Raw genomic sequence first — 17206 nt, forward strand, 5'->3', positions numbered from 1 at the left:
GGGGCACGGAGCCGCCCCTCACCCCTCCTCAGCTGCCACCTCCGCCTTTAAATAACGACTGAAGGGCCGCCCCCTCCTCCTCCTCCTCCTCCCCGGCTCCGCCGCTGCCCACCCGGGCTGGACCGGACCGGGCCGCGCTGCGGAGCCTCGTCCTGCACCAGGCGGCGGAGTCGGAGCTGCGGCGGCCCTGCCCGCACCGCCCGTCCTCTTTCCTCTTTCCTCCTCCTCCTCCTCCTCCTCTTCCTCCTCCTCCTCCTCTCAGCCCGGCCCGGCTCGGCTCGGTTCGGCTCCGCTTCCCGCCCGGAGAGCGGCTGCTCCCACCCCTCTATGGATGGGAAGGCAGCACCCAACGGCGTGGCCACCATCGAGGACAGGATCTTGCGGATCACGGGCTACTATGGATATTACCCGGGCTACTCCAGCCAGAAAAGTAAGGTGCCCTACAAGCTTTCTTCCCGGCCCTCCAGGCTGTGCGTGCGTGTCTGTGTGTGGAGGGAGCGACAGAGCTCGGAAGGTGCCCGTGGCTCCCCAAAAACGCCCTGCACAGCCCTCGGGAGCTGCGTGTGGGGGGCTCCCAGCCCGGGGGTCCCCTGAGGGGACTTGGGGGGGCCGGGTGGCCCCGCTGGCTCTGCGGCCGGGGGTCGGGTCGTCGAGGTTTTGGGGGTGCGGGGGGGGTGTGACAGTGTTTGGCCGCCTAAACTTCAGCCCCCGCCGCTCCATCCCGCAGCCGGGGCTCAGGAGGGCTGCGGGCACCTTTCACTGCCCTTTGGAGGTTGGGTTTTGTATTTCCACCCACCCCTCTCCCCGTCGCGGCGGGAAAGTTTCGGTCCCTCCGGGTCCGTCCTCCCCCCCCCTCCCTGGGCGGCCGCTTCAGTCTCGGGCTCCTGGATGATCCATCTTCCTCACCAAACTAATTAGATTATTCCAGAAAAAAAAACAAACCGAGGAGTCACCGGGGGCTTTTTCCTCCGTGCCATTTTAATACGAGGTACTCGTGGCTCTTTAGGGGTTTGGTGTCGGCTTGGGTCCTTTGGAGCTTGGGGTTGTTTTTTTGTGTGTGTGTGTTTGCTTGTTTTTTTTTTTCCTCACAAGAAGCAGCTTCAATTAAAGCAGTTGGTCCCTCACAGGGATCCACTAGATTTTTGCTTTTGAAGTGTTTAATTAGGAGCAGCGTGTTTCCAGCAGCTGGGAGAGAGAACCCGGGTGTGTTTCTCTGGAATTGTGGCTGTCCCAGTGCTCTGTGCAGCTATTGAACGGGGAAAGTTATTCTAATGAAAGAAATGATTCATTTTTTTTTTACCGCCGAGGAAATGGACGCGTTAGGGTTTTATTGTCTAACAGTTAGTTTGCAGTTTGCAACAGCTCTGATGTGCCGAGGCTTAACTAACAAAAGGAGAGTGGAAGCCAAGTGGAGTGAAGAAAGAGAAAGGCAACAAAAAATAAATACCTTAGGTGAGGTGAGCACTAAGGAGCAGACTGTCTTTTGCATATTTAAGCTCTCCTTGAAATCAAAGGAGGGGGAATTGCATTCCAGAACAGACAGTGCTGGCCTCTCCAGCTCTAATACAACCACAATCAAAAGCCCAATTAATAAATTGCTGATATCAGGCAAACGTGTCTGTGGGCTTTTTAGGGCAGAGGGAGGAAAAGCCACGTGTTGAGCCCATTGGAAAAAAAATAAGAATTGCTTTGTGTAATGGTCAGCTGAAAGAGCAAACAGTCAAGCCCAGTAGTTTTGCTGAGCTCTTACCAGTAGCATGTGAAGAGCTTGGCAGGTGTTATGATCATTTGGTGAGGTCAGTTGGTTTGTCTGTAGCCTGAGGAGCTGGGAAGAAGCTCAGAGCAATCTGGAGGAATTGGCAGCATGACAGTCCAGGGACTGTGTAAGTCTGAGCCAGGTGAGACCTGTGTCCCAAATTCTGCAGAGAGGCTACAGAGGATCTCTCCAGTGTGACTGAGCAGGGAAGGATGAGAATACTGGCTTAATACTTTGTCACAAGTTTGCTTCCCTGGCAGAATGCAATTTTTCAGTCTGCACCATCACTCCTACCCTCTTTCAGAATGCAGACCTGAATTCAGTGTTGGCAAGGCAAGTGGCTCTGAATGGGTGCATCACAGTGGCCAGGGGGGGACTGGTCAGTCCAAGAAAAGCTTTCTTAGCCCAGGACCTGGTTCTGCAGATACTACAAATTGCATCTGCTTAAAATTAGATTAAAATGGGCCAGGAGAGGCCAAGGCTTTCGAAAGTGCTGACTCTTGGGGTTTATTGCAAATCTCCTAGCCTTTTGTACCTTTGAAGATGGGGTGCTGAAGCAGAACAAAGGTGAATAGTATCCCAAGTTTTGCTGTTTGAAGAAAACAAGCAAAATTTGTGGTCATCATGCTTAAAGACGAAAACTGGAAGTGTATAAACCAAAGGTATCTCCATACTTAAATGCTTAAAGGTACATGAAAAGCATGTACTGATTCAAAGCTATGATTGTTTATTTAAGTCTCCGAAGTTTTGAAACCATCATTGTAATTTTTGCAGTGCTTTCAGTTGATGAATGCATATCCTTTAGGCAGTGTGGTTTGGGTTTACAAAGTTCTTTAATATGTTTGGATTTTCACAAAGATACTGTGTTCCTACCTGGGGAAGGACAGACTTCCTGAACATACAGCCTCTTGGTACTGAGGCAGCAAGAGTCACTCTTAGAGGTCCTGGCTTGGAGATCTTGCTCTTGTTCCTGTGTCTAGCCTGAAGTATCGCCTTCAAGTGGTGTTGGTTTAAAGTGCTTTTGACAGTCCTGCTAGCTAATTGTTCAGCTACAGCACTGAAGAAATGTCAACACTCAGGGTGGGAAATTTGTACCACTAATTATACATGTACTTGATATCTCGGTTTATTTTGGCCAGGGCAGGGTTTTGTCACCACTGTCCCAATACCGTGTCAGTGCCACAGAACGATGCTGGTGCCTTTTGCTGGAGAGCAGCTTGCTGGTGGCATGCAGTGTCCTCAGACTTTTGGGTAGGTTGTGTCCCTACCCTCCCCAGTGGCAGAGCTGTTGTCCTGTCGTGTGCCTGAAGCTGTAGCAGATACAATCATCTGCTTACGCTGTCATCTTGCTCCTGCCTGTGCCCAAAGGGTGGAGAAGGCAGCTGAGGATGAGCTGTTGTCCTCAGGATGGCTTTGTGCAGTCTGCTTCTTGGATATCCCTCAGGCCTGCTCACAGAGCTGGTCAGGCACCAGATGGGAATGTTATTGGGGTGATGACAGCCTGCTGATGGTCACCACCTTCCTTGAAGCTCCTCGTTGTCCCCAGCCTGCTGTTCCCAGCTAGGCACAGGGAGATTTCTCTTGATGAGGAAAGGTAAAGGCAGGGGGTTGGTGGCTGCTGTTCTGCTGACTCTTGAGGGGTCCTGGGGAATCACAGAAATAAGCTCTGTGAATCGTACTGGTGATTTGCATCCCCCCTTTAGTGGATTAACATGTATTCCATGGGTTACCAGGAGATCATGCCTAGGTTTCAGTGTGTGAAGACTAAGGACTGGTCACAGATTGTAATGAAATCTCATGCCAGAGGACTGTAGAGTTCAAGAGCTGGTATTACAAAGAACTGCAGTATGTTCTAGAGACTTTTGCTTCATCTTCTATATTTGTGTGCACTAGACCACTTCAGACTTGAAAGCATGCATATGATGATTCTTTTGTTAATTTCAACTTAGGCACTTTTATAATTTTATTTATCCTTTAAGAAAAAGCGGTTAGAGAAGGAAAATACCTTCTCTGTTTCTCTATAAGTCATCTGATTAAGCAGAAACATGTATTTCAGTCTGGTATTTTTACCCATGTATATTGCAACAAAACCTCATACCCTGCATAATAAGTCACAGGAATTGGAGCAAAGTATAATGTTCTCCATGCCCCCCACCTGTTCCTTAGATTAAAAGGCCTCTTCCTAATCCCAGTCATCCTCTACCTTTGGATTCATTGCTCGATCCCTCAATTCCTGCTTTTGAAATGTACAGAGTATGTATGAAGTGTCTGGCTTCTGTGGGAAGGAAGAGGGGCTGTGTCTCTCTTACAGTGGATTTCTTCAAAGTGACTCTATAATTTCCCAGGCCGTGGTGCTGGTGTAGATTGGATGCTCTGGTTTTTGACCTGGAGCTAGAGATGGTGCATCCCTGGTCATGATCCTTTGGCTTCATGTTTCCATGTGTGCGTTTTCATTTGATCTGATCCAGCCTTTCCATCAACACAAACAATGGGAAGCCCTGTTCCTTCTGACCTTTGCCATAATTCTCATTCTTCTCTGACTTTTTGCTGATACTGGATACTGGAGTCTAGTGACTCCAGTCTTAAGAGTATGTATGGGGTTTATTTTTTCTTTCTTGACTTTCCAACTGCCACCCCACCTGCCTTTCATCTCAGTACTGAAAGCTTTTTACTTTCACACTACAAAGTTCCTCTCCTTCAGGTCTGTCCTAACGCTTTCTGTGCCTTCCCCTGAATTAAAACTGCTCCAGCCAAAGTTTCTTGTCTCTAATCTTAAGCAGTTTCACCAAGTCCGACTCCAAGTCAAGCAGTTTCTGCCGGTGTAATGTCCTTTTACTGGAGCTCTTTCCACCATCCACAAAGTTTGATGTCTTGTCCTGCCTCTCAGCATTGCAGATCTACATTTCTGTAGTACTGTTTTCTCACATCTCAGCAGCATAACACTACTGAAAATGCAGTGGCTGCACTTGTTCTCCTAGCACGTCACATGGACCGTCATCTTTTCTTTTTCATCATGCTGGGAGAGCTTCTCTTAATACATAAGAGTTTGTTTCCACCCTTAAGGCTCCTCTCATTTAGATCTGGAGGGTTTGATAGCCACTGCAGCAAGTCACGAGTGCAAACCTCCAGCAGGCACTTGCTGCAGTTTTAAACCAGTCCCTTTGTCTGTTCTCTCATGTGTGTTTGAGCTCCCCTTTTCCTCTCCTCCAGACCTGCCTTGAAACCCTGGAGTTGTGCAGGCTCCTAGAAGCAGACAGTGGTGTCCCATGGGACTAGTGGCTGTTCTCCTGGACACACGGCAGGACAGTGGGTGACCACCCCTCTGGTGCAGCTCCATGGTTGGTTATGTCTTCCAGGGACCTGGAAAGCCCTTACAGGACCGTGTGTCCTTAGTGGTGCTTGGAGCCTGGAAAGAAACATTGAACTTGCCCTTAATGTTAGCACAGTCACTGTGGAGAATAAGCTTTGTGCTTTCTTACTTCCCTAGAACAGATCAAGCAAGGTTTTGTGGTTTAATTTGGCAAGTTAAGCCTCAAGTCAGCAATGAACTTAAGCATCTGCTTAAGTCTGAACTTGCACTGAGCCGCTGGGCTTTGACAATGTGTTTAAAGTTAAGTCCACGCTTAATTGCTTTGCTTAATAAGCCTGGGATTACAGGCAGGCTGAGCCAGCAGCAGTGGCTGGGCAATTGGGCTCTCCAGCTTTCCGAGCACAGCCAAAGGCCATGAGGGGAAATCTAACTCTGAAACATTGGAGGGAATTTTCTTCGGGTTATTACAGCAGCTGTGCCAGCAGCTCTGCTGCAGTACGGATCACATGGCAAACCCGGATCATCTCCCTGCTTGCTGAGCACCCTGCCCTCCTGGTGGCTTGTCACTTCCAGCCAGAGGAACAAAGTCTCAGCCTGTTTACTGCAGGCACCCAGCTGCTTCTCCAGCTGCTCGCAGAGCCCTTGGTTTCTCCGTGCAGAGCACAGGCACTGGGAGAGACTGGGAAAGGAGCAGTCGAGGAGAGGTGCAGTCACGTTCTGGTGGATGAGGCTGGTTTCGTCAAGCTGTGTTTGAGGGGCACTGAATCAGCTTCTCTGTGAGCTGGAGAAGTCTCAGGGCTGCTTCAGCTTGTACCAGTTGTGGCAGCTGCTCCTGTCCCACCGGATGGTGTTCGGGTTGCAAGGCCTCCAGATGTAGGGCTGGAATAAGCTTAATTTCAAAGCCTTCCCTTCCCTGCTGAGTAGGGATTTTCCATGGGAGAGTTATTCCAGCCCTTCTTTTAGGAGGGCATGCTGCAGTGGGGGGCTGGATTGCAAGCTGTAGATTTAACAATCTTTTTCCCCAGCAGCTCTGGGGGCACAAGTGGATGTCACAGCAGAGGATGCAGTCCTGCTGGTGTTGCTCCTCCTTGCAGGCTTGTCTCTCTGTTCAGGCCAAAAAAACCCCAAAACAGTCAAGACATGAATGGCTGTGCATCAGCACCAGTAGCAATAACTTACTGAGCAATTTCTTTCAAAACAGATTTTATAAATATTCCTTTGCCCACTAGTTTTGGCAAGACCAGGTATGTATTCTTTACTGGAGTAGGACCAGGCTTTGTGCAGATTTCTGCTTGTGCTGGAAGGAACAGCAGGGCAGCCTTGCTCTCATGGCTGGAGTGTGTTACCTTCTGTTCACCTGGGGACTGAAAGTGTTTTGGAGGATGAGGGGTCTCATTAGATGGCAGGAGAAGGAACTGGTGCAGTCCTTGGCCTGGTCAGGAACTGATCCGTCTCTTTGGGTCAAACCCTTGGGGAGCTGAGCCATGAAACTGTGGTACCATGGCATATGGGTATTGGTTCTGAACAACTGTGGACAGGAGGGATGAATTTAAATCAGCAAGGACACCATGTGGACCAGGGTGGAGGGGACCTTACCCTTGCAAACAGGGACCGGCAGCACTTGGTTTGCATAGTCTTGCCAAGATGGGAATGTGGCTGCTGCTCCAAAAACATCCTGGGAGGAAGAGCAGGGAAATGTAGGAAAGAAGAGTAATTTAAACTGGAATGGCCTGTTGGAACACAGACAGATGGGTATGAACAGGCCACAAATAAATTAAGGCTGGGAATTAGCAGAAGGCTGAAATTAATGGCCAGAAAGTCTTTCTCAGCTTCATGTATCTAAACAAGAATTATTTCCCAAGCTTTAAAGATGCCTCATAAAGAAGTTTGCCAAGATTTTGAGCAAAAATTACTCCTGTTTGGCAAGGTAAATTGAGACAGTAAAGGAGAGAGGGGATGTTAATTTGCCAGACATTGTGCAGGACATTGTGCCATACTGTTTGATGGAGTGATTTCTTCCTTCACTGGTGACTACTCAGTAAGTGTGGTGCTAAAGTTGATAGAGGGGCTTTCAGTAACTTGGTAACTTCCTACATGTTCTCTCTGCTTGCTTCTCAGTTCCTTTGCATTCTCATATTACCCACCTGGAGTACTGCATCCAGTTCTGGAGCCCTCAACACAAGGAAAACATGGAGCTGTTGGACTGAATCAAGAGGAGGACTGTGAAGATGATCAGAGGGCTGGAGCAGCTCTGCTCTGGAGACAGGCTGGGAGAGTTGGGGTTTCAGCCTGGAGAAGAGAAGGCTCCAGGGAGACCTTAGAGCACCTTCCAGTGCCTGAAGGGGCTGCAGGAAAGCTGGGGAGGGACTTGGGACAAGGGCAGGGAGTGATAGGATGAGGGGGAGTGGCTTAAAACTGAAAGAGGGTAGGTTTTGGGTTAGACATTAGGAAGAAATCCTTCACTTTGAGGGTGGTGAGACCCTGTCCCAGGTTGTCCAGAGAAGCTGTGGCTGCCCCATCCCTGGAAGTGTTGAAGGACAGGTTGGATGGGGCTTGGAGCAACCTGGTCTGGTGGGAGGCGTCCCTGCCCATGCAGGGGTGTTGGAACTAGGTGATCTTGAAGGTCCCTTCCAACCCAAACTGTTCTGTGATTCTGTGATTTGCTCCAGCCCATCCCTCAGGAAGGTTTCCTCCCTGCCTGGCCCTTGGCAATGGCTGGGCTGTGTCTCGTGCTCCCTGGTGGCATGGCTCTCTGGCAGGCTGCTGCTTTGCCTCACTTGCAGTGATTCACCTGAGGTGGCTTTGAGCTCACTCAGCTTGCTCAACTTGTTGTCATTTTGGCAACATGGAGTTACATACTTCCTTCTTTTTGTTCCTAGAAGAGTTGCTGTTGTAGCTCATTAAGAAATGACCTGGGTATGCCATGAGCTCCTGGTGTTCTTCTGAAGTGCACAGAAGAGAGATCCCTCATCTTGGCTGTCCTTCCATCACTCTCTCCCTTACATTGTGTTCTGCATCCACTCAAGCAGGCAGCTGCATATCTGGTCTTGGTTAAATGTGGTAAAAATAGTATTTCAAAGTGGCAGATGGTTCTGAGCAAACTTGTATCCTTCCAATGCTTGCATTCACTTTTGTGTATTATTATTATTAGTGGTTTTAAAAGTTAGCAAGTGTTTCTTTTGCACATTTGGCAGTTGTTGGGCTTTTGCTAAGCTACCTGCATGGGAATTCACCCATGAAAGTGAATTTCTGGCTTGCTGTTCGTTGAGCAACTGGTGGCAGGCATTTTTTCCACACAAGCCTCCTGTGATATGGTCACAAGAACGAATAATAAAAATGCCTGCAAAAAAAAGTGTCTCTTTATGGGAAATGTGCCGATAAAATGTGTGTGGAGGAAGTGAAGTGCATAACTGTCTACTTAAGTTTTCACCAGGTGGACCAGCTCTGCTTAGTAAGACTAAAAATCTTTTTTTCTTGCAGCAAGGTGAGGAAAAAAAAAAAATTATTGAAAAATATGTTGTTTCTCCCAGACTTGCAAATACTCTTGATAAAATGGACTTGCCCTTTCCTGCATTCAGCTGGGCTGGGTCAGGGGTAGCAGAGTGAGGGAGGGAAGAATGTGTCTCTGCTGTCCTTTTGTAGAGGCAAGGAAGGAGGAGCTGATTTGCTCCTGTTCTGGTTCCCTTATGAGCTAAGGGAGCAGGATTCAGGTCTGAGGTGGAAGATGATGTTTCCTGCTGTTGCTGGCAATCTTAAAGCTGTTCCTTGTCTCAAAGCTGTTTAGTCTGTTTTATCTGATGCAAAGAGAGCTCCCAAACCTGCTTTAATTCTCATTTGAGTTTCCCAAAACATTTCGGGGGGGAGAAAGGGAGAGGCAAGCACCAGCATGGCAGTTCGTGGGTCGATTTCCACCAAAGGCGGTTCCACCAAATCCGCTACTGGACCAGTCACAGACCTGTTAATGATCTTCCCATCCAGAGTGTGAAAGGAAATGGAGCTTGATGCCAGCCTGGTGACTGTTCCAGTTCTATTCCTCCCTGTTCCAGGGATGCTTGCATTATGCCTGGGAAGTGGCTGTGTGGCACCGAAGCAGCACTGCTTGAGCGATTGCCTGCTGAAGTGATAACACAGTGCAGCTATCTCTCCTCCTGCAGAGGATTAGTCTTCTGGGGGACGTTTTTGATGAGGGCTAACATACACCTTTATTATTGATGGGGTATTTGAAGATGCTGCACACCTCACTGAAAAATAGTTTCCTACCGGGGACTGATTTTTCATGTGATTTACAGGAACACAACCGTGCAGGTCCATTCCAGCTAATGGGCAGCATATCCCTGCATGTCTAAGGACAGTGTTGACACCACGTCCTGCTGTGCCTGTGAAAGATAAGCATGAAACAGGGCCAGAACACATGCTCTCTGTTGGAGTGCTCTGAGACAGAAAAGCGATTCCATCAGCTCACATGGCATGATTTATGTTCTGCATCTTGAAGTAAGATGGCATGGTTATAGTGCAGTTGGTAGTGCAGTTGTTATGACCCTTTTCTTTTATATGTTTTCAGTCCTGGGGCTTTTTTGTCCTTTCTGAGACAGAGCTTGCCATTTGGAGTTTGCAGCCTTGGAAATGTGTGGGTGCAGACTGGGGTTTTTCTCTGCAGTGCCAGAAATAACCTGTTGTGTGATACGTTACAGGGGCTGGGATTTGTAGCAGCTTGTGTGAAAGTGGGATTCTGCTCCAGGACAGGAAATTCTTCAGTGCTGACAGCATGGATGGTAGGAAGGTGAACTCTTTGTGGTGTTTCTGTACCACAGTTTGGACTTCTACCTGAGGAGTGTTGGTTCTACATGTAAGAAAACACTTACTTAATCCTCAGCACTCAGGCTGACAACACAAAAAGCAGGTGGAAAATGATTGACCTCAGCATTTAGCAGGAAGATGGAAAAGAAAAAACATCTGATGACATTTCCTAATTTTCTATCAAGTCTTGCTTCTTTCCAGGATGGGATGGAATAGAAAAAAAAAAGTAAGGAATTAGGTAAGAAGAAAACTTTAAATGTTTTGAGAACATTTCTTCTGAGAAAAACAATTCAGACTGATGAAGTGTCTGGAATTTTTGCATGCATTGAAAAAAGAAGCCTGAAGGAAGGAACAGAAGACCTTTTCCAGGTGACGAACATGGTTAAGCTGGTGTGCTGAGCTGTATGTGTCCTGTCCAGGTGATTCATCCAGTACAAGGCCTGTCCTCTGTCACTCTTCCTGGAGGACCCTTTGGCAACGGGCATGGATTTATCTGTGGTTGTGTGCCACAAAGCTTGATGCTTGCAGAGAACGTTGGAGTGACATCAGTGTGCGGTTAAATGCACAACTGCCATCTGACTTAGTGTCTTCACAGAGCTGTAGGTCCAGGAATATGTCTCTGAAGGTCATCTGCTCTCTGATGCAGACCTCACTGGCTGTTTAGAGGGTGAGCTTAAGAGCCTGAGGTTGTACTTCATCCACAAATGCACGGGAGAGGCTGCTTAGGTGGCTTTTCCAGTGCATCCTGGCTGTTCCCAAGCATTCGGTGCTGGAAAGGAGGTTAACTAGATCAAATTAGGGCAACTCTATTTCTAGCTATGGTCTGTGTGGTATCATTGTGCACATCTGCTTTGAAGTGAATTCAGAGCAACTGTTTTGAGCATCCTTGTGAAGACAGGTTATGAGCTTAGAGAAGTCAGGTGGAAGAAAAGATGTCTGCACATGAGCAGACTGTGCACAGATGCAGCAGTGGCTCTTCTGAGAGCCAAACTTCCTAGGGTAGGTGCCTGGAAATACCACTCTGGTGAGCGTGTACTCACCAGATATAGCTGCTCTCCAACTTTGCATGCATAACTTTTAGAGGCACTTCTTTGAAAATATGCCTCTTAGTTATCCTTGGTGTAAAACATTTATACAGTGTAGGGAAGTTTCATAGCACTTGGTGGAGATAAGATTCCTTATAGTTTAGTTCTTTAAGGAAGCAAATCAAATGGGAGGTTCAGCTCTCAGATTGCCTGTTTGGAATGGAAGGTAGAAGAAATCTATTACTATAACTATGCACATGATTAACAGACATCTCTTATTTTAGCTGGGGTCCTGGATTTGCTGTACAAAGAATAGTAAGAGACAGGCCTCGGTTGCCTGGGTTCAGATTTACATTAGTTCCAAAGCTGCTCTCAGATGGGGGATGTTCACAGCTGAGGATATTTTTGGTTTAATTGTAGACAAAAGCTAAGCCCCTTTTTTAGGATTTTCTGAGGAGCACAACTCCAGGGAACAGCATCAGGGTTCTGCTGATTTCCTCTGCTTTTTATTTTTCCCTGTGGTGAAGTGGTCCTGATGATGTGTTACCTGGCAAAAGTTCACCTTTGAGCAGGAGAATCCTCTAGTGGCTCAGTGGCTCTTGGCCCTTGCATCCTCCCTGTGGGTGATGGATGGTGTGTGGCTGGGTAAAAGAAATCAATCCATTTTGTTCATGTTCCTTGCTTGGGACTGTGAACAGGTATTAAAACCACATATCCTTTAAGAACTGCCACATATCCTTTTATACACAGGAAGAGAAGATTCATAGGTCTTCATTTGAGGGTTACAGTCATTATCCTCTGACACGTTCAGGTATTCAGAAGCAGGTCTCTCTGGAAGCCAGCTGGAATGACACAGGGCTGTTTGAACTGAGATACTGGGTCTTCTGCTACATTTCTGCTTTCCCTGTGTATTTAAGTGGCTTAAGCCATTCTCCTTTGTCCTGGCATTCCCTTTCCATCCTCTCAGTCTCCCTTCTCTCCCTGCATTTGTGGCATCAGGCTGGGCTTGTTGGAGAGAAGATCTAAAAGGAAATGTATTTGGTGTATTTGATGTGCAGAGTCTTTTTTTATAGGCCATGAACAAAAATTGTGTCTGTGTGTTCCCAAACTGAAGAATACATGATTGCTGTTCCCAGCCTCCCTCTGACAGCAGGCTTTGACATAATTCATACTCTATAATTTATGGTATTTTTGTAGCAGTCTGTGAAGGTCTGGAAGAGAGTAAAAGGGATGATTTAGAGAGAAAAGAATAACCCTGTGCCTTGTGGTAGGTCTTTGAGTGAGCAGGTTTCTGCTCTTTGCAGTTGCTAGTGGGTCTCTCTTTTATCATGGAATATTTTTTTGAAGGTGATATTGTTTTGCCTAATGTAGGCACTTGCTCCTTGTCAAACACATGCTTGTGTGCCCTGTTGGGACTTTGCACCTCATTCCTGGGTGTTTTAAAAGCAGATTACAGAATGTCTTGTAACTCGTCATCTGTTGATTTTTTTAACCTGGTTTCTTAAGGAAACAAGGCTTATGTGAACATCACATCTCTGCCTAAAATCTCTGAGGTCTTGTCAAAGATGAATCCAGCTTCAGTCAAAGGTCAACAGGAGCTGTGCAGAGAAGAGTATAATGCAGGTTCCTGGTGCTCTACCACCCTTCATTGATCCATGCCTTAGGAATTTCTCAGTGTGTGTGTATTTTAGTAGCCTTTGATGGACATTTCTTCCATGACTTTGATTGTTTTTTTTTTACATAAGAGAGGATCTGGCCAGAAGACACAATCCTGCAGGAAAGTGGCTTTGTCCATTGTGCTGTTGTAGAATTGCTTGTCTGTGATGCTGGTGATTCTTTGGGTGCAGTTCTTCCATATGTGGAGACAGACGAGGGGAGAGAGAAAACAAGAGCATTGACCTGTTTGATGTGAAAAAGCATCTTGTGAAGTTAAACACATCTTTTATTTCTTAATTCCTTCCAGAACACAGCTGAAATGCTAGCCTGGGAAGAGAGACACTGGTTTCTGTTTGGCTACTTCTTCAGGCTCTACTGGGGTGCCAGGAATCTCACAGGTTCCTCTGTTTGGGACTTTGAGGTGATGCAGGAGAAAACATAAAATGTTTCCACAGGACAGTTTCAGGTTTTGATCTGAAATTAAAAGAATCAAGGATTAATTTCCTGAAGCAAGCTGTTGGTAAAGGTCTGTAGAACATCACAGACAATGGTGGTGAACCCTTTGCAGTTTTAAAACATGGAGAGAATATAGTTGTTTTATTAAGGCTACAGAAAATGTTATAAAATATTCATGATGATCATATCCTCTTATTTGAAATCATAAATCCAAGGTTAATTTTGTGCTTGCAGAAGACTGGTGGCTGACTATTGGCCCTCTATTTCTCTGCTGGTGTAACGTAGAGATAATACTTAATATTTTATCTGCTTTGCAAGGGTGTTATTAGGCTCACATTTATGTCATGGTGCCCAGAGAAGGGAAAGTAAACTTCCCTCTCTTTCTCCTGCACGTTGCTGAGGTGGAGGCTTCTGCAGTAATTTCAGACATCTTGGCTTCCAAAGAGCCCAGGAATAGAAAACATGGCTGCACAGAGGATATCTATAGATAAAGCATAAAAGTTTGCAGTTATAACAGCAGATTTAATACTCAGTGCAACTCCTAGCTTAAAAAAAAGGCCACTAAAGAGTTTTCACCAGTTCTGTTTGTTTATTTAAAAGGCTGAGTTCCTAGAAACTATTCTTGTCACCCACGCCATCTGTTGCATTGCCAGGTAGGATGTTTCTGACCCGTGTTGAAAATTAGACATTGTGGTCACCCCATTGAGCAAGGGAAAACACCTGAGGGTTCTATAAGTAGGATTTAAAGTCACCTTCCTGTGGTTGCATGTTATTATTCTACTGTATGTGGTTCTGTTATTTATTTTTTTCCCCAGAGAAATGAACGCTGGTTTTTAATATCGCCATGTAGCAACAACATGAAGCCCTTCTAGTTACTGCTGCTGCACCAAGTATTATAAAGCCTGACATCCCTTTGAAGAACTGTTCTTAGCCACTGCTGCTATTTTTATTTTTGTGTTGTTCTCTGCAAGAATATATATATTTTTTTTAATTTTGTCCTCGCATGCCCTGAATTTTTGAAAGGCTTTCAGATAAGCTTACAACAAATCAATTGAGCTCTTTCCTTCTTTCATTTTGTCCCCACTCTTATTAACTTTTGCTGGACTGTGCCTCGAAAAATCTAGTTGAAGGATAGGTTGTTTTTTTTTCCTTGAAGTCAAAATACAGTCTTCAGAGAGGTATCTGCCAGAAGCACTGACCTACAAAATCTATTAGACTCTCCCCACTTGTCTGAAACTCATTTATGTAACACTGCTGGTTTGGAGGACTCTGCTCTGCTTTGGAGGTAAAATATGAAATTCAGTCTTGCTTTCATAAGCATAAGTGCAAAGAAGTGGCTGATAGTGAGGTAATGTTTACAAACCTACAGAAGGTGGTTTATTAAGTTCTCTCTTGTTTTTACCTTATGGGTTTGCAGAGATTCCTTGAGGGCAGAGGTTTAGCATCTAAAGTGCTGACAGCAAAGTACTTTGGGCTGGTTTTTGACCTCTGGGAGTGTGATAGGAAAAAAACAGGCTGAGAGCCACAGTAAGGAGACCTTTGGGAAGAGAGATGTGAAAAAGTTATCAGTGGAACTAATTTAGTGATCCCATTTCTGTGCTGCTGTGTTTAAACTGCAAAAAAAAAAAAAAAGGGCAGTTGGGGTCTACCAGGGTGGAGTTGGGGTGAGTTCTTGCAGTACTGTTTCACTGTGCTGCTTGTGGTTCTTGCAGTGCCAGGAGAGGGCTGGGCTTGGAGCTATCTAGTGATCCTCTGGTGGTAGGAACTGGGAAGTGACTGTTGCAGCTGGATGACAATTTAGAGCTGCCTTTCTCTGCTTTGGCAAAGGTTGAAGAGAAGCTGAGATAGCCTAAGAAAAATCGTCCCAAGGCATGCTTTCATCAGTTTCATTTTCTGGTACCAAGATGAGATGCTGGAACACAGTTTGTGGTCGAGTCTTTGGGGTCCTATGATTGGTGGAGAGACACAGAACTGGAATGAAAGGGTTTGCTTTGTTGGCAGAGCTAAAGGCTGTGGAGCAACTGGCTTAGCTTCTTGCTGTGCACATTTAGGCTTTGGGTAGAGCTGAATTTGCTCTGTTCCTGCTGGGAACCATGTGGATGTTGGGCAACTCCTGGTTAGAAATTGTGGTGTGGCGGCAGCTCTGCACTGTGCTAACTCTAATGAGCTCTGTTGTGTGTAGTGGGCTCTGAATGGGGCCACAACTTGCTCATGCCCACCTGTAAAAGGCTGTGGGGATGTACAGAATTTCAGTACTGCTGTGAAAGAGTGAGGATACAGGGAGAATAGGGTAAGGAGCAGATATGTCAGCAGTTCGTTTCTTTCTTGAATGTGGCAAAAATGCCCTTGTTACTAGCTGGAAGGAAAAAAAGTTGTAGGTTAACTGTGATCATGTGTAAATTCTCAGTTGTAGTGTGGCAGAGAGGGGTGTTGGGAACAAGGGAAGTCTTTTACAGAGCATGTCTGAGAGAGAAAGGTTCCTTCCCTCCTTTCCTTAACAGAGTAATAATGTAAGGGCAGACAGGATGGATTAGTCTTCTTGTGAAGACAGAAATATATGCAGGTGATTGGAAGCACAACACTAGTTGACTTTATAGATTTTTATAAATTATTTGGTGATATTTTGATTGTTTCAGACATAATTAGCAACTTATTTACACTCTATGTATTCTTTATAAATGTGCCCTTAATTTGAAGTATGGCTTCTTATTAGAAGCTTAGCTCTTTGTCCTCTGAAGGACCTTCCAGTGGTGGAGATGCAAAGGTGTCTGTCTGCTTCATCAGAGCATAAAAGAGCCAGAAGTGGGGAAATAAAATGTTGAGAGTGGATCCAGACAAGAAGGGCAGCCAGCCCTTAAATTTTTCACTTGCACTTGCCTGACATTGACATGTGAGATGAGCAGAGAAGATAGTTCTGAGTTTCCTTCTTCAACCAATTTTGGGGATTTCTGCCATAGTGACAGTTCCACTCAGACCTTATACCCTGTTGCATGAGTGAAGTTAAAGCATAGTAGTGCCTCTAATCTTCACTACATAAGGTTAAGAAGTAGCTGATATTACATCCATCTGCTTGGTCTGAGTGAGCAAGGAGCTGCTGGGTTAATTGGGAATGCAGCCTTTGGGGCAAATCTGGACCAAGGCTGAACTTTGCCTCACTGGGTTGGCAAAAGGATGCCTTAATCATGGCACAGCACCTATTCTTACAGCTATGCATGCTCCCATTTGATTTTTGGATTCCCTTTGACTTCTTTGGAAGTCAGCATCTTTATCTTTTTGAAGAGAGATCTGAAAGCTGTGAATCCCTTCAGTGCCATCCCCAAAGGAACGCTGGCATTTCTGAAGTGGGCTGGGGGATGTGTCCCAGACACATTAATACAGCTCCACATCATGAACTATCAGAAGGAGCTCACAGAATATGTTATGCCTGCTCTTTCTCTGACCTTCCATAATTGCCTCTGATTATTCTATTACAGCAGAACATTTCAGAGTAATTGTGGAGATCGGATGCAAGAGTAAAACCACAAAAGTAGTCCTAAAAGTTTGCAAAATCATGGACAGGCTTCCAAGTTGTGAGTCAGTTTGCTATGATCTTCTTTCTCAAGTGGGATGTTGCTCAGACTGAATAATGATTTGTTCCTCAAAGTTACATGGCAAAGAGTGGCAGAATCTGTCATGGTCTGACATTTTTGCCATTGATCCAGGTTTCGGAGTCAGGGGAAGTTTTGATTACAATATTTGGGATTTGGCCACTTAAAAAAAATAATAAAAAATGTTGTTGAGCTCTGAGAGTTGAGCAGTAATCATCTAATAAAAAGATTGCAGAACTGGCAGAAGTATGGAGAAATATCTAATGTCTTAATGAGCAAGGGCACCTCTGTCGTTCTTAATGGATATGTGTCTAATCCAATTTTAAAACACCAGTGATGGAGATTGCCCATCCTCCCAGGATGTCTGTTTCAGTGATTTAGGTTAGACATTAGGAAAAAATTCTTTGCTGTGAGGGTGGTGAGACCCTGGCCCAGGTTGCCCAGGGAAGCTGTGGCTGCCCCATCCCTGGCAGTGTTGAAGGGCAGGTTGGATGGGGCTTGGAGCAACCTGGTCTGGTGGAAGGTGTCCCTGCCCATGGCAGAGGGTTGAAACTAGATGATCTTGAAGGTTCCTTCCAACCCAAACCAGTCTGTTATATGATTTACTGTTACTTCCTCA

At 45.9% G+C, this 17206-nt stretch overlaps 1 protein-coding gene across 4 annotated transcripts in view; it reads left to right on the forward strand.

Annotated features, from left to right (window-relative positions):
* The first annotated feature begins 232 nt into the window (after positions 1–232).
* SLC35F4 (solute carrier family 35 member F4) overlaps positions 233–17206 on the forward strand; it is a 123736-nt gene continuing 106762 nt past the window's right edge. For 2 of the 4 annotated variants that reach the window (XM_051622668.1, XM_051622670.1), the window contains exon 1: positions 248–430. In XM_051622668.1, the coding sequence (XP_051478628.1) occupies positions 328–430 (103 nt within the window). In that variant the 5' untranslated portion in view covers positions 248–327. Of the gene's footprint in view, positions 431–17206 lie in introns of all 4 variants that reach the window. The other 2 variants (XM_051622669.1, XM_051622674.1) reach the window with 2 other exon arrangements.

Source organism: Apus apus, chromosome 5 (genome assembly GCF_020740795.1).
Source record: "Apus apus isolate bApuApu2 chromosome 5, bApuApu2.pri.cur, whole genome shotgun sequence".
Classification (NCBI taxonomy): Eukaryota; Metazoa; Chordata; class Aves; order Apodiformes; family Apodidae; genus Apus; species Apus apus.